The sequence below is a fragment of the Carassius gibelio genome, chromosome B12 (genome assembly GCF_023724105.1).
Source record: "Carassius gibelio isolate Cgi1373 ecotype wild population from Czech Republic chromosome B12, carGib1.2-hapl.c, whole genome shotgun sequence".
Lineage (NCBI taxonomy): Eukaryota > Metazoa > Chordata > Actinopteri > Cypriniformes > Cyprinidae > Carassius > Carassius gibelio.
This window is the reverse complement of record NC_068407.1, coordinates 19,265,610-19,287,798: the sequence shown is the minus strand read 5'-3', so window position 1 is coordinate 19,287,798 and position 22,189 is coordinate 19,265,610. Positions and strand designations below refer to the sequence as shown.

The 22,189-nt window shown below is 36.5% G+C and overlaps 1 protein-coding gene across 1 annotated transcript; it reads right to left on the bottom strand.

Moving 5' to 3' along the window:
- Nucleotides 1–738: 738 nt before the first annotated feature.
- LOC127969324 (uncharacterized) lies at nt 739–12,896 on the bottom strand. Its single transcript, XM_052571197.1, has 17 exons — nt 12,824–12,896; nt 12,651–12,677; nt 12,345–12,515; nt 11,642–11,793; nt 11,375–11,476; nt 11,210–11,282; nt 10,896–11,062; nt 10,588–10,778; nt 3,829–3,898; nt 3,647–3,719; nt 3,505–3,531; nt 3,228–3,398; nt 2,929–3,080; nt 2,784–2,852; nt 2,520–2,592; nt 1,844–2,007; nt 739–1,703 (listed from the first exon to the last, which is right to left on the bottom strand). Exons 1-17 carry the CDS (start codon nt 12,894–12,896, stop codon nt 1,467–1,469), a joined length of 1,992 nt encoding a protein of 663 aa, XP_052427157.1. The 3' UTR covers nt 739–1,466.
- Between the last annotated feature and the right edge of the window lie 9,293 nt (nt 12,897–22,189).

Sequence of the window (22,189 nt, the reverse complement as noted above, 5' to 3'; positions counted from 1 at the left end):
TCCTACAGAGTTGTTACTTTGCACATGCTTTTTGATCATTACAAATAAGTGTAAAGATTTTCTTAGAATAGTAGATATGCGGTCTTGCATCACATACATTATCAGTAGGTAAGTGGTCTTAAAGAGGAAACTTCATTTCTATCATTTAGACTCGGTCTGGACTTGGACGCGAAACTTTGGACTTGGTCTTGACTAGTCCTGGTCTTGGAATCAACAAACCTGGACTTGACTACAGCTCCACCTCTACATCTTTAAAAGTTTCTGCGCCATTCCGTGAACACAAGGACATGTTCTGTGAAGACAAAGTTTAAAAGGTCTGCTAAGGAATCTCATTCTAGTTTTGGTCCAGGGTGGGGGAAACCACCCAACGCAGTTTCGGTATTTCCCTCACGTGATGATCATGTTATGCGGTGTCTGACCATTAATCTTGGTTACTTGCACCAAATTTGACAATCTTCTTTCTGCATTGGAACAATGTTTTTGGACAATAATAATAAAAAAAAACTCTAGAAATGGTTTATAAATGCTCCTTGTTACAGAGTGTGAAATGCTCACTCATTTGAAACTAGTTTTGCTAAACCAAAAACTAACAGAGCATGAAATGCTGCAAATTCAGCATTTAAAAAAAAAAAAAAAAAAAAGCCACCACACAACTAAAAGCTCAAATATTCAAGTCAAAACTAAGTTGCTTAGAATCAAAACAGAAAATTTACTTGAATAAAACACTTGCTACTTCGATTAAGAATGAGACCTTTATTTTGTGTAACATTAAAATGGCTAAGACAAAAAGGTTTATGGATTTGTTGAAATCAAAGCACAAGTGTTTTGAGAAACCAGTTACACATTGGTGAGGACAGACTAACATTTAAAAGAACACCAAACTGCTTGTTCATATACCATACATATTAATGCAAAACCAAAGTGATACTCCGAGGTGTGAACTTCAAGCTGTATGTGCGCGTGTGTGTGTGTGTGGGTGGGGGGGTGGTTGTGGAAGAAAAAGTGCTACTGGAAAGGAGTCGAAACTACATATGCTAAATTGCAAACCCTCACACGTCTTTGCATTACCCAAACTAGTATTGCCAAACTAAGATTACAATATGGCTTTAGCTCCCCATTTACTCTTAAATGAGGATTCTGCACCTTTAACTACAGTACGAACCTAAAAGCTTATAAGTGCTGAATTGAGAAAGGCATTAAAAGATGCCAAATGTTGAGCAAAAACACCCCACCAAAACAATTTATACATACCCATGGAGCTAAAGTAGTAACTTAAGTGGTGTCGGAACAAAATTAAGATGAATGCATACATGAACTAGCAAGAGATCATAAAATACTTTTCAATAAAACGGGCTATATCTGGCTTTTTACCAGACATATACAGAACAAGTATAATTGTTAAAAGTAGTCTTTTTTCACAATCTGTTAAAATAAATCACTTAGCATGATTGTCAACCCACTCAATCCTACCAGTATGTGGTTTCTAAATCAAACTCAATGTAAGGTTCAGGGGTATGGATTTCAGAAGAGAGGTCTAGAAAGTCCAAACCGGATGCCATTTGTAAAACAGGACCAATAGCTCTGGTACCAGCCACCTGTGACGTCACAATCCTGCCATTGACCGGTTGAACACTTCTGAATGTGTCCACCATTAGGGGAGAGTCGGTTGCCTTTATGTAAACACTCGTACTGAACAGGTCGATCTTAAGAAAAAAAAAAATGAAAATTATGGACTAAAGATATTGGAATTGCTAACCAAGCATTGATGTAGGAAGAGTACTTCAGCAGTTACTGACCAACCCCCCCCCCCCCCCCCCCCAGAAAGCTGGACTCAACAACTTACCAAATCCCAACTGACTTTGATGGGGTCTTTGAAAACGGTCCAAATCACACCTTCTTTGCAGTTTGGTACTGTCAAAGAGCCAAGATAACGGTAATACTTAGTCCTGTCAACTCCAGAAAGCAAATCATCCATGGAGATATATTGAGTGATGCATGCTTTATCACCTGAGAATTAAAGTATCCATTAGCAAATAAAGTTAGTTTCATTGATACACCGCTTTTCACAAAGAAATTAAGAGATTTAAATATTGGTCAGTTTTGTTCAAAGCAAGGGGTATGCATAGTGGTCAGTTTTGACCGTTAGTTATTCTCAGAAAGTATCAGTGAAGATCGCACTAGCAGAGTAGTCTGTAGAAGTCTGGTGAGAGTTTAATATTTCCAAGTTTAATTGCAAGTCATTTAAGCAACAAATGTTGAAATATAGGGACCATTTTAAATTATTGGCATCTCTGCTTTCAGGCAGAATCAGCATTCCTTACAGTGAAAGGAACATGTTTTTGTGGGAAAGATTTGACCGTGCCCACCAAGTAAACCAGAAACTGCTAGAGGGTATTGGCTCAATGATTTAACCACTTTGGTCTTTCAGGACAAGATTGACATCAGGCAAAGTTCCTAAAGATAAATTTTACTCATGCAAAACATGCTAAGTAACGCCACTTTTGCTGCCTAAAACTTGCCTGCATTGGCGATATCTGACAAGTAAGAGGTCAAGGTCTTCCAGCTCTCTGGTTTGCCCGTGTCATAAGTGGCCTGCAAGTCAAGAAATTTTACAGTTACTAAAATTCAGTCTCAATTTATTGTCAATACACACTTCAATTGGCATGAGTGATTCACTGAAGAAACACTAACATCCATAGAACCTTTCCACTACATAAAAAGGCTTTATATTAAACAAAGGCCTGCAAATCCTTCTAAAACCTTTAAGAGTGTAGGAAACATACCTCAATGAAAAAACCAAGAACAGCCAATATAGTTGAACCATTATGTACAAACTTATTCACGACGTGCAGCTGAAAGGGACATGACAAATCAGCATTTATTTAAAATAAAAATAAATCCTTGTATTGGTCCATGCAATTGTCATACCTCCATAGGGTATTGTTTTCCATCCACCATGTGTTCAGATCCAGGCATGAAACTACCATTACCCCAGTGAAGATGAAACTGCGTACTGGCAAACAAGCCTGGCAGATCCCCTCCTTCCACATGCATTTTCTCATGATCTAGTGTAACTTTAACTGAAGATAAAGCCAAACTACATTACAAAACCCCATTAGAACAGATAACTCCTGCATGTTGAAGATACAGCTGAAATAAACTAACAAGACATGCAGAGCCTTGTCTCATGCAAATGCACAAATAATGCAATAGCAACATGAACTAACTTGTGGTGCCAGTGTTTTTAATCTCAGTCAAAGTTGTGTCATCGTCATAGCCAGTGAAGATGAAGGAGGTCAGATTAGCATTAGCCTCAACATTGGTGGTTATGATGTCTATTGGAGACTGTTGCGTTCCATTACAGTCTTTTTCTGCGATTATGGGCCAAACGACATCACCTAAGAAGCAGAAAAGCACTTTGAAGCAAAACTCACTAACTTCGTTTGAGACCTTTGTTCATTCAGGGCCATGAACGGAATTATGAAGTAGAAGAGAAAGACTTACTACATGATGGCATGTGATAACACCAATCTGTGAAGGGCCCAGATACAACAAGATTAACATGCTTAAAGAAACTCAAAAGATAAAATAAATTACCTCAAAATTACATAAGTTTGGGTAAATGAAACAAATGATCATATCTCACCCATGGATATTGGTGCGCCATATGACAAAGGAAACAGAGAAGCTGCAAAGCAGGTCATGAACAAAGCATTCATCTGGGATGGGGAAAAGGGACATGCATGGGTGTGTTGCACACTCTCAAAACACGACTATTTTATGTTAGTGGACTTTATATTTATATTCTAGCTAGATATTTTTCCTCACTTTCATGCTGTACGACACCATACAAACACTGTACAGGTAACTATAACAAGTAAGAACATAGAATCTTTTTTTTTTAAATATTCAGTTGTAGATTATACCATTGCTCCCTTACCATATTACTTAATTATATCAAATTTCTCTCTTTTAGTGAACAGCCAAATCCCAGCCAAAACCCTACTCTGAACAATTACTCCTAAAGCGTTCCACACAAAAGCTTTAAAGGTACAAACAAGCTCAATGTGATCACCAATAAAATATATAGTGACAGGTGTTTCCCTTTTGGGTAATTAAGGCCAGTTTGGATTAGGTGAAGCAGTTGTAGCAGGTCTCCACCCCCAGAAGACATGCGGACACACAGTACTAATCAATAGAGTTCCAAAACATTTCTGTCAATTTAATGAGTTTTTTTATGATTTATACATTAAATGGATAAACCTGTTTTCAAATTTAATAATAATGTTTTTGAACATTTGATTTCTGAGAGATCATGCGATACTAAAGAAATTTCAGCTTTGCATCACAGGAATGAATTACATTTTAAAATATAATTTTAAATGTAAATAGAAACAAAGCAATTTTAAATTTCTGTTTCCTAATATTACGGTGGTTGCTATATGTGTATTTAAATGAATTTTATAGAATTATAAGGTTCTATGTGCATTCTGAACTGTTTTGAGATATTGAGCTTCAATGGGAGATTTGTCAAACCCGAGAAAGCAAGTTAAGTCAAGCCCTAGAAAGAGTGGTAACTTATGCTGAGTTCAAGTCGTCCTGGGAAGTTCGTACTTAAGAGTTGACTATGAAGTCATAACTATGACATTGGGTGCAGTCAAGTCAGTTTTTTCTGCACAAGATGGTGGTGTACCTTCTTTTAATAAATTACAAGAAAATAAAACAGGGTCTGTTAACTCTCCTTATTGAAAATGAAGAGCAATTATTATCATTCACCCCAAACTCGGATACTCTGAGCTAAAAGTAAATTCAGAGTTTCCCACTCATAATTACGACTTTGTGGTGGGATTAAAGTGTTTTTAATTCGTAAATTTGATGGTAACCATGGTAACATACTCTGTGAACCTAATCTGGTCGGGAGCAGGTTATCTTCGGTAAACTCAGAGCTTCTTATGGTCACCTCCCCCTTTATAGCGTAAGTGATGTTTAAATACTTAATTCATTCACACTACAAAAATGCTTTTTTTTATGACAAATATCTAAAAATTCTTATATTAAGATGCAATTTTTATAGATGAAAAATTATATTTAGCCTTGTTAATTACCTGGTGGAAACAAGTGCATTTAAATGTGTTTTATGTAAAATATGAAAATTGCTCCATAGGGCAAGAAAATTGATCTTAATGTAAAAAGGAAAAAAAACCCACATATTTTTCATTTCTTACCCACTGCCAGATAATTAGTGAAATAATAAAAATGCACTTAAATTATTTTTACACGACTGAATACTTTAGGTCCTTTTTATGTGGAAAATTCATTTTAAAGAATATTTATATATTTTGACTGGAAAGAAGAAGACACAAATTCTAAGTAAGGATTCTAAGGAAAGCATTTTTTGCAGTGCATATTTTCATCATGCAGACATGGTCAAAGTGACATAAATGGCATCTCCTTTTATAGGCTATAGGATCCCATAGATGAAAAGGCTGCATAAATTCATAGGGATTTATCTATTTTTTTCCATATTCACATGCATATTTATTTGAGCATTAGCATTTTAAATGGTACTTTTCTTTAAAACACTGACTCAAAAACTGAACTGTCCACCCTCTTGTTCAACAGCAGGAGAACTTGCAGCACTAGTGCTACTGTTGCTTCCTTCATCACCTTCAAAATAAATAAACAAACATCGCTGTTGTTGTAACCCAAAATGCTCATCCATCAACAGAAACATATTAACTGAACCCTGTTTTACGTGTTATTTATAGTAAACCACAATACTGATGCTTTGTCAGATTTGTGTTTGGTGAACCAAAGTTACATACCAGCCTATTGCACATCAGCCTGATCGACTGCACAGCATCAGCCTGCAGACCAGAATGACCATCAGGCCACCGGGAAATGTCCCGGTGCTCCTGATGGCCAGTCCGCCCCACAGCTGTTAGATTTGTTTTCGACAAATATAAAAGCAACAGTTATTCTTTGGTGCTGGTGCAGGTGCCCCTCCCACTTTGCAAGCCTCTGCCTTCTTGCAGTTGATTGATTACAAGTCAGTTGTTAATTTCATTACTCTAAAGAAATGTAACATTTGATTAGAGAATAAGCTTATGTGAAAGAGCATTAAAGGGGGGGGGGGGGTTTCACTCAATATCCTGTTAATCTTGAGTACCTATAGAGTAGTACTGCATCCTTCATAACTCCAAAAAGTCTTTAGTTTTATTATATTCATAAGAGAAAGATAGTCTGTACCGATTTTTCCCGGAAAAACACGACCGGCTGGAGGCGTGATGTGTGGGCGGAGCAAAAGAATCACGAGCGCCAGTAGGCTTTTGCGTTGAGAGCGTTTGGAAGCTGTGACATTACCGTGAGGAAAAAAAACATCATCCAAAACAAACCATGGCTAACAGTCAGATTCAGCGTATATTTATGATCCAGAATCAGATCCAGAGGCTGAAATTTAACAAGAGCAACCTCAGCAACGACGTCTCTATGTGGTATGTACTGGAACTGTATATATTTGCTTAGCGGTTTTGGAAAATGACTAAGTTCCACTTTATGTCGTCTTTTTTTTTTTTTTTTTTAAGCTGTACATGTGGAAAGTGCAGTTTGATGACAACATCGCATGTTGTTTACTTGATGTGCTTACGTGGCGATAGCTAAGTTATCAAAACAGAGATATTTGAAGCAGTTTTACTCACCGCATGCGATTCCAACACACAATCGTGACAATCGATTAAGAAATAAACGATGTGCAAATCCGGCGTCAAACTGGGCCTTGTTTGTAAAACAAGCATCTTCGAAATGAAGGGAACAAACACAAACACTTGCACGACTCCGTTGATGCTCTGTAAAAATAAGCTCCATCCACTGGTCCCTTAATGCTGTTTCTCTTTTGGTAATCTGTGCAGGGTTGTCTTGCCCTGGCAACCAAAAACACACTTCTTTTGTGACATTTTGCGACACTCTCGCTCTCATCAGTGAATGTCTGTGCTCTCAGTGCTCTGCTCCACGGGAGCGCGCGCTCTTCCGGGAAAAGTGCCTTAGGACCCATATAAGGAAATTCCGCTCCATCTAACGTCACACAGAGCCATACTCGAAAAAAACTTTCCGAAACTTGTGACAAACCGGAAGGAGTATTTTTGGAACAGAAATACTCCTTCAAACGTACAACTTAATTTTTGAAACTTTGTCCATGTTTAGCATGGGAATCCAACTCTTTAACAGTGTAAAAAACTCAGTATGCATGAAATAGCATTTCACCCGCCCTTTAAACTATGTGGGAAAACCTGCTGTGCATTGAAATAGACACTGAATGATATTTAATATGTAAAATGTTTTTAAAGTCATGTAGCCTACACCCATGAAACTATTATGCTTAAAGCTTTACCTTGACTGAATTGTGTTTTTATAATTCATATTTAGATGCTTCTATGTTCTTTTTTAATAACCTAATTTCTGAAATGGGCCCCAGTTGATGAAATTCATGTAATGGCATTACGTATTTAAAATACAAAATATAAGTAACTGTATTTCATTATAATTACATTTTAAATAAGGGGTAATCATTTACAGTTACAGTTACATCCGAAAAGTATTTTCGATTGCCAAAGTGATCACTTTTAATTGTGATTTTAAATTAATTTAAAAGTGTTCCTGTAGCTCAAGTAGTAGAGCATTGCCTTAGCAAGTGCAAGGTTGGGTGTTCGAATCCCAGGGAACACGTTAGAAAAATTGTTAGCCGGAATGCAATGTAAGTCACTTTGGATAAAAGTGTCTGCCATATGCATAAATGTAATTTCTTAATTTAATACTTAAGTAAACAGTCTGGGGATTTTATCCAATATAGCAACTGATTCTCTGTTTAGAAAAAAAAAAAACTGCATGCAGCAGCCTGTTCATTTAGCAACTCGTGCATACATGCTCATCATCACGACACAAAAATTCTCCTAGAAAACACACTTTGCATTTAGATAACAGATCCATACAAATCATGCATGAAATAAGTTTATAAAGTCAAACATTAGCTTTATGTGTTTTACAGATGAACTTGAAGTCTTTATTAATTTGAAATGTTCAAGAATAGATCATCTTTGGCACGTTAAATCTTTTAAAATAATAATTTATTTTGCTTAACGATACCAGTGTGGAAACCAGTTGTCCACAAACTAGATAGATCCTGAGGTGTGTTTCCCAAAAGCATCATTAGCGAACTGTGGTTGCTAAATATTAAACTATAATGACTTGCGACCTTGGGAAGAGAGTCCGGTCAATTTTGATTCAGCGATTATTTTGTTCCGATCGCTTCTCTGTAGAGAGGATTTCTAATCACTTAAAAGTTTGGTCCATTCATTAAACAAATTTACTGTATAACTTGGACAACTGTGCAGTTGTTTTGGCTACTTTTATTATGTGTTTGGTCGTAGGCAGCTGAGGGCACGACTGGCACAGTCCCACCCACTCTGATGACAGCCTTCAGGTAGTGTTTTCATTCGGCGTTCAGTGTCATTTGATTTGCTTTGTCTAAACAGTTTAAGACCAGCTCTTGTCAGTTATCCACACAATTAACCAATTTTTTTATTCAATATATATATAGGCCTATATAAAATTTGTACCTGATTGCGGCGATTAACTGCACCTGTTTCCTCATTTAAAAAGACCATTTAAAAAAAAACCACAAACATGACATTTCTGAATAGTTATATCTAATTTGGTATTTTCAGTTAATGTAGACCTTTTAATTTCTGATTAATAAGCTTATTCATATTATTAAGTTACATTTATTCTTAAATTATTATACAGTAGCAATTGCTTTACCCTACAATAATTTCATAGAGCATCACTGAGAAACTGTCGCTACGAGGTAAAGATAAGGCTAGCTCACTCCCTATTTAAAATGTTTTTAAAAGGTCCTTGAAAACAGGTTTATTGATTATGGGCATGTAATTACAATTATTAACACTGCAATCATAAAAAACTTTTTAAAAGAGACACAAAAAAAGTTTTACACGAAATTAATTTCTTCTCTCTTTACTTATTTATTTGTAAAGTTTATTTATTTTTCACTAGCTTATATGTTCGGTCCACAAGAGAAATATTAAGGAAGTAAATTAAAACATTTAGCTACTGTATATACCATTATCAGCATATAAAGTAGATTTGTCGTCTCTATACACTTTTAATGCAGTGTCAGATGGCAAAAGCTTTCACTTTCTGGTGAATCGACTGAGATTAAGAGGTTTACTGCATAATTCTTCTGTAAAGTTTGAACGTTGCTTGTGTGATATCCATTGGCTCGCCTTCCTGGTTTAAAACAAATATTTGCTATATAGCGACATAACCAGCACCCCTCCCACCCTTGAGTTGCTGTTGGGGTCAGCAGATTTGCACTATGCCACTGGACTCCGTCCCTCTCCCTTTTGTCCAGGCTCGCCAAAAAATAAAGTTCTGGCTATGCCACTGGTTTGGTGTGTCTGAATTTGTTTTGAAGCTTGAAATGCAGCATGAAACAGCACGGAATCCCATTAATTGTATTCAAATCCAATTTCTATTGATTGGAAGATTTAAATGACATTACATTTCTTATTATTCATAGAAATTCTGTGCAAAACTGTTTTGTTAAAATTAAAATGCAAAGAAAAAACAAATCTTATGACTTTTATTTTGAGTTGGAAAGCATAAAAACAAGACATTTCATAGCTTAAGTATTTAAAAGTATTCTAAAGTAGATTAAGGAACTAAATCTGAGTAATCTAACAAAATACATTACTGATTACTTTTGAAAGCGTGAATTTTGTAATCTGTGATGAAATACATTTTAAAAGTAACCTTCCCAGCCCTGATCCTATTTGTTTTCTAAACAAACAGCTAAACAAAAGAAATGTCACATAATATAAACACCAAGGCGATGATGTTAGCCTTGATGAGGAAGAAACTTTTTTTTCCTTTGTATATATGTGTGTGATTTTGATTTGTCTTTTGGCCCTTCATAAGATTAGGTACACAAACAGAACTCAACTGAAGATGTTTTGTTATTAAACAGCAAACATTTATTATTTCAGTTTTAATAGCTGTCATACTTTAGACATTTAAATGTATCATCTTGAATACTATAGAATCACCTACTGTTGAATAAAATTGCATATAACAGAAGGTTCATTTAAAACATAAAGAGTCTGTATGATTTTAGCTGTTCTAAACTGATGCTGCATGCTACACATTCATGTGCTATCAAAATTTACGTAAAGTTTCCTAATTGGAAATTAGACGTGAATGCCTCTCAATAGCATGTGAAGGCAGCATAAGAGTTTGAGGTAAAAAAAAAAGAAACATATATATATATATATATAATTGATATCCTAAGGACTCACAGATGATATTGTAAATTGTGCGTTTAAAAGTACACTTGGTACAAATAGAAATACAATTGGTAAAAATACCTTCATGTCACTGACCCCCAATTTACATATTTTTTTTCCCCCACAAAAAGCTACATATTACAGAAACCACCACAATCAAATGCAATCAATGAACTGCACATAATTGACATGAAATCAGCTCATACAACGCGTTTGCAAAGCTTTTTTTTACAGCCAATACAAACTGGACAAGAGAAGTATGGTGATAACAGATAAAGTGGATGATGGAGGTGCTGCAGACGTCACTGTGACCTGTGATGTCACAACTCTGCCATTCAAGGGCTGAACTCCCCTGAAGTTGTAGGTGTTCAGAATTGAAGCATTTGCATCTTTGAAAAAGACAGTTGTGCTGAAGCGGTTTATCTGTTTGGAGGAATAAAGTAAATAGAGTGACGTTTTTAAACTCAGAATATGTAGAAGTTGTAGTAACAGACAAATCTGATCTTTATGAATTACTGTACCACAAAGTTGCATACTTACAAAGTCGTGACTGACTTTGACAGGCTCTTTAAACACAGTCCAAATCACAGCTTCATTACAGCCGGGGGTAGTTAGAGACCCTTGGTAACGGTAATATTTAGTCCTGTCCACACCTTCGATCAGACTGTTCAGTGTGATTTGATTCATGATGTCTGAGGTTTGCTCACCTAAATATAAAATAAAAAAGTCAAGTGGGTGTAATGAAACTACTTGGCTGTCTTCTTTTTTTTTTTTTTGGGGGGGGGGGGGGGGGGGGGTAAACTATCCCTCCCAAAAAACTGCCAACTCAAAAGGCTCACAAACTATTTGTTTACCTGAATTGCGGATGTTTGTCAAATAGGATGTAAGGATATCCCAGCTTTTTGTTTTGTTCACTTCATTGGTTCCCTGTTGGTTAAAAACCAATACATATGCATTTGCACACAACCAAGGCTTTTAGATATTTGTTTTCCTCTTGATATTATACTTGTCATGCTCACCTCAATGAAGAAACCAAGAACAGCCAATCCTGTGCTGTCTTTGGCAGCTAGAGCAGCTGACACGTTCCCGTTGTATTTTGAATGGACACTTACAATGTGGAGCTATGAGACACATCAGAACACATGCAGTGAATGAGCACACAAACTCTCAAGGTTTTTATTGGCATGACTGGTTCCACAAAGAACCTTTAATATCTATGGAACCTTTAAACCCTTAAGGATTTTTAAAGTGAAAAAATGTTATTTTAAAAAAATCAACATTTATACCTCCATTGGGTATTGTTTGCCATCCACCGTGTGTTCGGAGCCAGGCGAGGAGCTGCCTTTACCCCAGTGGAGATGGAATTGTTTGGTGTTGTATACACCAGGAAGGTCCCCTCCTTGCACTTTAATTTTCTCATCATCTAGGTTGACCACCACTGTGAAGTCAATTGGAAATATTACACCAAATTTTCACTGCAAATTGCATCTTCACATTAAATTTTATGCAGGCACAGAACAGCCCTACCTCTGCTGTTTAAAGATGTCTTTAGATACAATGTCCAGAATATACCTACACTGACACTGAACATCACAAGTGATTGATCTGCAGTCTTTTGTCCACTACTTTTGCCAGTCTAAGTTTCCAATATAGTGGGTGAGACTCATGGAACACAAAGAGGCATCGAATAACTTCCATCCTCTGTTGTCTAACAGTAGATCACCTACATCTCTTTGCCAGCTCAGACTTTTGTACTTCTCTGTGCAACCTTTTTAACGTGATGCTTCTCATGTTACCGTTTCCTAAGGATTGGTTTTGTTATATTATTCTTCATTTGGAAGTACCTTCATTTGGAAGTACTTTGCAAGTGATTGATAAATGATTTTAGCAACTATATTCCATAGAGATATCAACAAATCATGACAACGTCAAGGTTATACAATTAAATTAGCACTAAAATAATTGCAGGTAATATCATCAAATCCTTACCAGAGTCAGCAGCGTTTGCTATTGACAGGAAGGTGGAGTTGTCATCAAAACCAGTTAAGTTAAAAGCGGTGAGGTTAGGATTTTCCTGAACCCTTGCAGTCACAATATTAATGGGAGATTGTTGGGATCCGTTGCAATATTGTGAGGAAATCTTGGGCCAGGTGGTAAAATCTATTACAAATCAGGATTCCAAAAAAATATATATTTATTAAAAATGTATAATAAAAAATTATAGAGTTTTATGGTGTTGTGGAATATTAGGACACAAACAAATAATATATAAACATATTAAGAAATCACACTTACTGCACTCTGGCTTGTGATAGCACCATACTGTTTAGGGTGAAATGACAACATTAATAAATATAACCAATGAAACTTCCTATCAAAGTTTTTCAATAGCTTTTAGTACCTACTTTAAAAGGGTCACACAAAATAAAATACATATTCACAGAGTGATGAACTTCAGTAACACTCACCCAATGGAGCGTCCGCACTGCGGACGGTGGGACACAGAAGAGCAACAAGGCAAGTTACAAGCAAGACAATCATCTGCATCAAACAATACATCAAATTAAAACAGAAACAGTGCTGCTTATTGAATTGGATTATAGTTTGAAATGAGAAATGAAATCAATCACACACACAGGCTAATGTCGCCAATCCCTGGTCTTACCTCTTACCTCTGGTGTTACCTCTGACTTGATTCACCTGTGTTCATTCCTGCCTTTAGTACTCTTCACAGCTCACATGTAGTGGGTGGGTCACTTTCATCAGGTCATCCGCTGCCAAAAAACTGCATTCCTATCTGAAGCTCACATGTCACATGCTAGGCATTATATATCTTTGGAGATTTCTTAAAAATTCATAGCAGTCACTTTGATTTCATCTTATCTTACAGTTTTTACATCTCAGCATCACATGTGTCATGTTAAGAAAACAAAGGTTACTGAAACAAGCTGTTGCTCACCAGCCTTTAAAGTTAGTTAAGATAACTTTGTTAGCTGTCGATTTCCAAATGTTTCCAAAATAATTGAAATATATGATTGTAAATAGCACTGGTTTAGATTAATTTAGTTATATTAAATGTTAAACAGGTTTGAAACAGTCTTGGGTACTGAATAACCTTTCATAAAGTTTCTTAAAAACAAGGATTCATTAGTAGCGAAATAACATTATACCCCAGATCCATCCATTTAGTGATTTATTAGCTGTAATTCTAAATTTAACTAACAGTGTCATCATAAAAAATGTATCATTGTTTGATGATGTTATTCCAAACATAATCATTTTTCTGTAGCATGCAAAGGTGGAATAATGTTAACCTGTATTGTTAATATTATTATTAGCCTGTATTGTTAACATTATTTCAGACTCACCCATGGCAACATGTGTCTGCTTGCACAAGTATTAAGATGTTATCTGATTCTAAAGAGTAGTTTTCTGCATTGACAGCCATTCAAAGGTAGCTGTGTGTCAATCATCGTCATTCTTCTTTAGAGGTTATTGTAAAGGGCGTTTAAAATCATGCATATTCAAATAAATGACATCATTTCATTTATAGACTATCCTACTTGATTTTGTAACCTTGTTTGAATTTTTTTTATTTATTTTTTTCATTTGCAAAGATATGAATGTCCAACCCAATTGCATGACAAAACTATATTATTTTAAGGAATGGCCAAATAAAAATAAATAAATAATAATAAAAAAAAAATGTCCATGAAGTATTCAGTATACTTTGGATATACATACTGTATATACATCTAGTCATATATTAGTTATATTAATCCACCTGATACCCGAGACACAAAAGTGGGACAGGTGTAGGCTACAGCTATTACATAATAAGGAAGTATTCTTTCAGCAGTAATTACGATTGCTCATTTTAAGTGTAGGCACAAAATTTCACAACGCAAATGTGTCCCACCTCAGCCAAATTAGATGTGTTAATATACTATTTAATCATATCTACACTAATGCTGGGATGTCCCATGAAACTAATCTTCCCACATGAATCATGAAACTTGAATGCCATAATTTCAGACTCACCCTTGGCAACATGTGTCTGCTTGCACAAGTATTAAGATGTTATCTGATTCTAAAGAGCAGTTTTCTGCATTGACAGCCATTCAAGGGTAGCTGTGTTTTTTTTTCTCCAGTCAACAAATAAACTACAAATTCATCAATGCATAAACATTTTATCAATCCTTGGCTCCTCTTAAGAAATTTTTTTTTGGCAGTTTTACTCATAAAGACAACAGAAAATGGCATGATGTAGAGATAAAACATGCCTTTTTGAACCTATATCAGTTTGATCTCTTTCAGTCTCTTGGCTTATCGACTACAGATTCTTCCGACAACTGAAATCTATTTTAAAATATCCGTCTTTGTAAACTATCTGCTGCACAACCTCCTCTTACCTGACTTACTTGTATTTTATTTTTACTTTTATGGCTTTTCTGGACAGCATGATCACATTAGCCCTGGTGCCACAGTTTTAATAGCATCATTGACAGCCATTGAAATGTATTTTGTATCGTGTATCGTGATTCTATTCACGATCCATAATGTTTCAATTCAATATTCGATTAATTTTTTATTTTTTATTTTTTTCAGAACTATCCGATTTTAGACAATTCACAATTAAGGGGGGGGTGGGGGGCTGGGGGGTGAAATGCTGGTTTTAACTCAATATCCTGTTAATCTTGAGTACCTATAGAGTAGTACTGCATCCTTCATAACTCCAAAAAGTCTTTAGTTTTATTATATTTATAAGAAAAAGATATTCTGTAAAGTTTTTTCCCGGAAAATCACGACCGGCTGGAGGCGTGACGTGTGGGCGGAGCTAAAGAATCAGGAGCGCGAGTAGGCTTTTGCGTTGAGAGCGTTTGGAAGCTGTGACATTACCGTGAGGAAAAAAAACATCGTCCAAAACAAACCATGGCTAACAGTCAGATTCAGCGTATATTTATGATCCAGAATCAGATCCAGAGGCTGAAATTTAACAAGAGCAGCATCAGCAACGACGTCTCTATGTGGTATGTACTGGAACTGTATATATTTGCTTAGCGGTTTTGGAAAATGACTAAGTTCCACTTTATGTCGTCTTTTTTTTTTTTTTTTTTTTTTAGCTGTACACATGGAAAGTGCAGTTTGATGACAACATCGCATGTTGTTTACTTGATGTGCTTACGCGCCGATAGCTAAGTTAACAACACAGAGATATTTGAAGCAGTTTTACTCACTGCCTGCGGTTCCAACACACGATCGTGACCCTTTTTCGTTGAGACTGCATTATCCTTAAGAAATAAACTATGTGCAAATCCGGCGTCAAACTGGGCCTTGTTTGTAAAACAAGCATCTTCGAAATGCAGGGAACAAACACAAACACTTGCACGACTCAGTCAATGCCCTGTAAAAATAAACTCCATCCACTGGTCCCTTAATGCTGTTTTTTTGGTAATCTGTGCAGGGTTGTCTTGCCCTGGCAACCAAAAACACACTTCTTTTGTGACTTTTCACGACGCTCTCGCTCTGATCAGTGTATCGCTCTGATCAGTGAAATGTCTGTGCTGCTCAGCCTCGCTATACGTGAGCGCGCGCTCTTCCGGGAAAAGTGCCTTAGGACCCATATAAGGAAATTCCGCTCCATCTAACGTCACACAGAGCCATACTCGAAAAAAACTTTCCGAAACTTGTGACAAACCGGAAGGAGTATTTTTGGAACAAAAATACTCCTTCAAACGTACAACTTAATTTTGGAAACTTTGTCCATGTTTAGCATGGGAATCCAACTCTTTAACAGTGTAAAAAACTCAGTATGCATGAAATAGCATTTCACCCCCCCTTTAAATTAGAATCTGCATTTAAAGTAAAGTGCATTTATGGGATTATTTAAATGATTAATCAGGGGGCAAAATACACAGCAGCCTTCGTGGAGTTAATGATGTTATGGCATGACATATGGCATATGTAGACATTTACCCTTGTAAAAGGTTATTGCCTAAATTTATTTCAGACTAATCTTTTAACTTATTTACTGTACTGCATCACTCGAGACTTCCTGATATAAACATTCAAATATAAACTTTACTTAATATTAAGACCAAAATGTGTTTTAATGTCACTAATAATGAGGGTTGTATGATCTTTAAATAATAAATGTCGTTTAGCAAGATATTTAAAGTGTACCAGAAGTATCCTTGAAATACATTAGGTTCATTTTAGCACAAACAAATACACTTCAGTTCATCTTTAATTGGACCTCAGCACTACTTCTGATTTAGCACACTTCATACCAGTTTAGGATATGAAAAGTAAAATTGCAGGGTATTTTCATTAAGTAGGCAATTTTTTTTAAATACATTTAATGCATTTTTAAATGGAATAAGTTGTATTATTTTATTATAATAAAATAATGTTTAGTTCCTAGGTTCATTCAAGTCTTCAGATCTTCCAAGGTCAAATGTGTGGAATATGTGCAGACTGCTACCAGGTCTTGTTTGATTTGTGACTTATTACGGCTGATACTAAAGATTGGATTTATATTTTTCAATGTTTTGCTGGAAACTCAGAAGCAATGGCCAGGAGACTCTTTGGTAGCTTTAGCAGGATTCTTTTATGAGAATGCCCTGCCTGGCGCTGCTGTCATTAAAAGTCTAACTAATTGTGCTTTTCCACTGCATGTTACAGCACGGTACAGCTCGATATGGCTCATTTTTGGAGGGTTTTCCACTGGCTACAGTACCTGTTAGCTGTTAATTTTTTTGTACCACTTCGGTTGAGGTTCTGTTTTGAACGAGTGCACCTTTTTTAACAGCCAAAATGTTTTGATGTCTGTTAAGGAAGTACAGACGTTCCTTTCGTTGATAGCAGAGGAGCGGATCCAGCGAGAGCTTTATGGGGAGAGCCAAATTAATATTTTTTTTTCATTCCTCCAAGTAGGAGTCGTGGCAGTAGAGGGGGCGAAACTTTAACGACATATGAATAATCCCGTCCACTCTAAAGCGACTCTAAACGGCAGTGCAAACTGCAAACAAATGCAAACAGTGCTGAGCCAAGCCTTGCCAAACCATACTGAGCCATGCAGAGCTAAGTCGTACCATACAGTGGAAAAGCGCCATGAGGCAGTTATACATTATAGTTTATAGGGGGCAGTGTTTAGGAATGGAGACAAAGAGTGCAAATAAAGTATTTAGGTATAGCAACCTGCTCCATTTCATCAGTCCTAATCCAATCAGATTATTTTATCCAAACTACTCAAAGACTGGGGCAGGAGCACCGACAGCCATTACAAACAAAATCTGATTTACAGCACTCTTAAAAATAAAGGCGCTTAAAAGTTTTTCCCAGCAATTCCATAGAAGAACCATTATGGGGGAGTCGTGGCCTGACGGTTAGTGACTCCGACTCACAATTGAAAGGTTGTGAGTTTGAGTCCCGGGCCGGCAGGAATTGTGGGTGGGGGGAGTGCATGTACAGTGCTCTCTCCACCTTCAATACCACGACTTAGGTGCCCTTGAGCAAGGCATCGAACCCCCAACTGCTCCCCGGGTGCCGCAGCATAAATGGCTGCCCACTGCTCCGTGTGTGTGTTCACAGTGTGTGTGTGCACTGTGGATGGGTTAAATCAGTGATCCTCAAATCTGGCTTGTGAGATCCAGTTTCCTGCAGAGTTTAGCTCCGACTCTAATTAAACACACCTGCCTGTGATTTTCTAATGATCCTGAAGACACTGATTAGCAAACTCATGTGTGTTTGATTAGGGTTAGAGCTAAACTTCGCAGGAAAGTGGAACTCGCAAACCAGATTTGAGGATCACTGGTTTAGATGCAGAGCACAAATTCTGAGTATGCGTCGCCATACTTGGCTGAATGTCACTTTCACTTCACTTTTTTTTTTTTTTTGGTTCTACCAAACTCCATTCAGTCAAAAGTTATTTACCTTTGTACCTCACGGGTCAAAATGACCCGAAGGCTTATAATGACACAAATTTTTATTTCAGTTCAGAAAGCTCATTTTGATCCATTTTTATAAAATAATAATAATGAACTTGAAACCTGAATTATTTATGTTGGTTTTTTCCATTTTTTGTTTCACTTATTTCTTTTGTGATTTTTATTTTATGTACCTTAAATTCTGGATATTTCTAAGAAAACATGAGTGTGATGAGTGGATAAAAGAAGGAGTTACAGTGTTTGACAAGAGATCTCGTGTAGCCAGACACTTTCTTTGGCCAAGGCCTGCCCATGAGGCCATTAGACTGACATGTCAAACAACCAATCACAGTTCGTTTTGTTCTTTGTCCTGTTTCGGGGCATGGAAATGTTGACACAGTAACAGACTGGTGTGTAAATTAGGCCATGACCTTTAAATATTTCACATACTTCTGAAAATTCAGTGTTTAATTGATCCTGATAAGCGGTCATCATCACAGTTGTAAACACAGCAGTTTTCTTCTTTGGTTTTGGTTTGGCATCATGGCCATAGACTATGGTAATAGCATCTCTGTTTCCAGGTGAAACGTTAAAGAACATGACACACACGTCTACCAGAAATCTTGTATAATTCAACCAATTCAATTCAATGACGACTTTGAAACTCCTGAAGTGTTTCCACTTTTGTGTGCCGTATGCATCAGACATTTAGCCAACAGTCCATGGGCATGATATCTGAGGCTGAGACTAGAAGAGAGAGGACCAGGCCTGGACTCTATTTGTGTTTTGTGTGTGGCAATTTTCCGCGAGGGGCTGCTGTTTTACTTTCAGTTTTGTGTTTATTTTATTATTAAAGTTATGTTTAAATATTCGTCACTTCTCGCCTCCTTCTTCCCATTTAACGAACTGTTACAATGAGCAAATAAGCAATATTGCTGCAGTATTTGAAAAAAAGACAATTCCAGTCTATTTTTATCAAAAACCTCTAGATGCACTTCGAAAGCGATCACTGAGTGTTTCTAACGCCATCTGGTGGGGAAAATAAAAGTCGTAAAATTGCATTTTACGGTTACGGGATGGATGCTTAAAGGGATACTCTGCCCCAAAATGAAAATTTTTAGCGATAATCCTTATTCTCATGTCATTCCAAACCCATAAAAGCTAATTTCGTCTTCGGAATACAATTTAAGAAATTTTGGATGAAAACTTTGGGGAATATGAACTGAACGCAGACAGCTTAGACACATGCTCTGTTTTCTTTCAAATCAAAGCATAAATACACATAGAAAAATTTTTTGCACGACAGACACAGTATAACATATGCAGTTTGTGTTCAGCTCAAATTCTCCAAAATGGCGCTACAGTGATGTGGAGAGACACAGAGTAGAGGAATTGTTGAATAAAGTCATTTTGTTTTCATTGTGCGCAAAAAGTATTCTCCTCACTTCATAACGTTACGGTTGAATCACTGATGGTAGATGGACTATTCTTAAAATGCTTTTCATACTTTTCTGGACCTTGTTAGTGTATTTTGCTTGGCAGTCTATGGACAGACACAAGCCGGTTTTCATCCAAAATATCTTCAATTGTGTTCCGAAGACAGACAAAGCAGCTTTTAAGGGTTTGGAATGACATTAACAATGATTAATGACATTTTTCAAGTTTTTTAATTATTTAATAAAATGTATAAACAGTATACAACTGTGCATAACATTTACAAAAAATGTTGCCAGTCATCTCCACACCAATGGAAACAGACCTGAAGGAATGCAATAAAAAAAAAAAAAAAGAATAACAAGGGAAGAAAATAGAGAAGAGTTTGCATGTGTTATTTATACTGCCATGGCACAGAGTCTTGCACAAAAAAATAAATAAAAAATAAAACAATAAAGAGATTGTATGTGATTTGATTTAAAGAGGGAGTGTTATTTATATTACATATGAAATAAAAGAGTGAATTCCACTGCAGTAAAGACTTTCTTCTAAAATCTCCTCTTAAAACAAATGAGGATGGCCTTTAAGAGAGAAAACAGAAGGTAGATGAATTGACTGAAGTATTCACAGAAAACTCGTAGTTACATAACAATACTTTGTGGAACAATGCATTGCCATCTAAGCACTCAAAAACAATGAACGCTGAACCATACAAGAGAGAACATCCTGAAAGAGGAGAAGAGGGATATTGAGTCAGAAAAACACATTATTTTAAGTGTGAAAAACTACATAATTATTAATCATTATAAAATAATTCAAATAACTTCTTCTCACCACATAACAGCAGCTTCTTCATCAGCTCACTCTTCTCTGCAAGTCTGTCAATTACAGTGTCTGTGTCCAAAGCCACAAGAATGTCCTTTTCAATGGCCATCAGTAACTGGAAGAGATGCAACTCCTGAGCTTGTTTTTATGTATTTCAGAGTTGTAAAATGATTGTTCGCATGCCACTTGGGTTATTGAGAGTGTCAGCAAGAACTTGCATGCAAGTCCAAGCAGGTGATTTGCATCTGTGCATGCTGAATCTTTGGAGAATCTGATATCATACTTGCCCAATAAAATTATAATTTCCAAAAAATGTCCATGGTCAATGCAGTCAATGTCCAACATGTATGCATCCTCATTCTCCACCTGTCTGTAGGCCTCTCTTTCCTATACATTCACAACCTCTACTACCTATTCCAAAACTTGACGACTCCTCTTCACCTGATCTCTGTGCGCTTTCAGTTGCCTGGCTCCTAACAGGTTGCTATTGTCAGCTTTTGAGCATTTTAAAAAGTACGCTTCAGCATGGTTTCTGTGTGCCATACTTTTCTCATGCTCTTCAACTCTGTGGTGCACATGTCTCCAGTCTGAAATTCCAGTCACTAAAGAGCTTGAGTCAGTTGCCTTGCTGAAGGCCAGGCAAACAAAACAAAACCATACAAAGCATGACGTTTGTTGCAATACGTCAGCCACTGTCCTGGCATGCCAACTCTACTGGTAAACACCTTCTTCACCACAGGGTTGATCATATCTTGTCTGGGGTGGTGTTTTTAAAATGCCTGTATTTTGGTTGGGTCAGGACGAACAAAGTAATCTATTCCCTGATCCTCCTCCTCTCTCTCCTCCACTTCTATAACCTGGCTTGACTTGATAAAGAGATGATTAATTGATGCATTTCTTGCCAAAATCTTGCTAAAAAAATTTTTAAAAAATAAAATTTAAACAATAACATTTATTGTTTGATGAGCAGAGGGGATTATAGTTAATAATGTGTTAAAATAGTCAGTCAAAGTTATGACTGCTTTAGGAATTAACCCTTAGGGGACTAAGCCCTTTTTGGTCCGTTTTCTCTATTTTTACATTTCGGCTTATAAACCATATGTAATGAGGATGGACCACCATGTATTTGGTATCAATGGATTCAGAAGACCCTAAGCTACCATACGCATACATGCAATATGTTTATATAAAGGAAGTATGAGTGAAAAATTTTACAATAAACTAGAGAATTTCAAAGACGAAAATGAGATTTTTGTCATTTATTACTGAAAAACACACAATATAGAACAGTTTTTGAACAAAGAAAATATATTTTTTCAAACTCTTTGCTTGACAGAAATGTGTTATTGTTTAATCAAATGTGTAAAGAACAATTAAATAATTAACTTTTTTTAAAAACAGTCTTAGGCATGCCAGTGAGCAAAGCAAGGCCTCTCCAGGCCTTTCCAGTAATTGTTCCAGAGCTTGTTCTGCCGTAAATCTTTTACTGCTTGCCATTTTGATAAAACAATTCTGTAATAATGCTGTATCTCTCTCGAATTTATCTCTTTGTGCTCGCTAACACTCCGATCACTTTCTGCTTTCTCCACGTGATGCTGATTCTCCGATCGCTCGAATTTAGCTCTTTGTGCTCGCTAATACTCCGAT

What these genes read in the sequence shown, in the direction of transcription:
- LOC127969324 (XM_052571197.1), bottom strand. Translation starts at nt 12,896, where the DNA reads ATGATTGTCTTGCTTGTAACTTGCCTTGTTGCTCTTCTGTGTCCCACC. An exon ending in GCAAACAATACCCAATGGAG is followed by an intron (nt 11,477 to 11,641) that starts GTATAAATGTTG and finishes TGTGTCTCATAG; the next exon opens with CTCCACATTGTAAGTGTCCA. An exon ending in TTCTTGGTTTCTTCATTGAG is followed by an intron (nt 11,283 to 11,374) that starts GTGAGCATGACA and finishes TTTAACCAACAG; the next exon opens with GGAACCAATGAAGTGAACAA.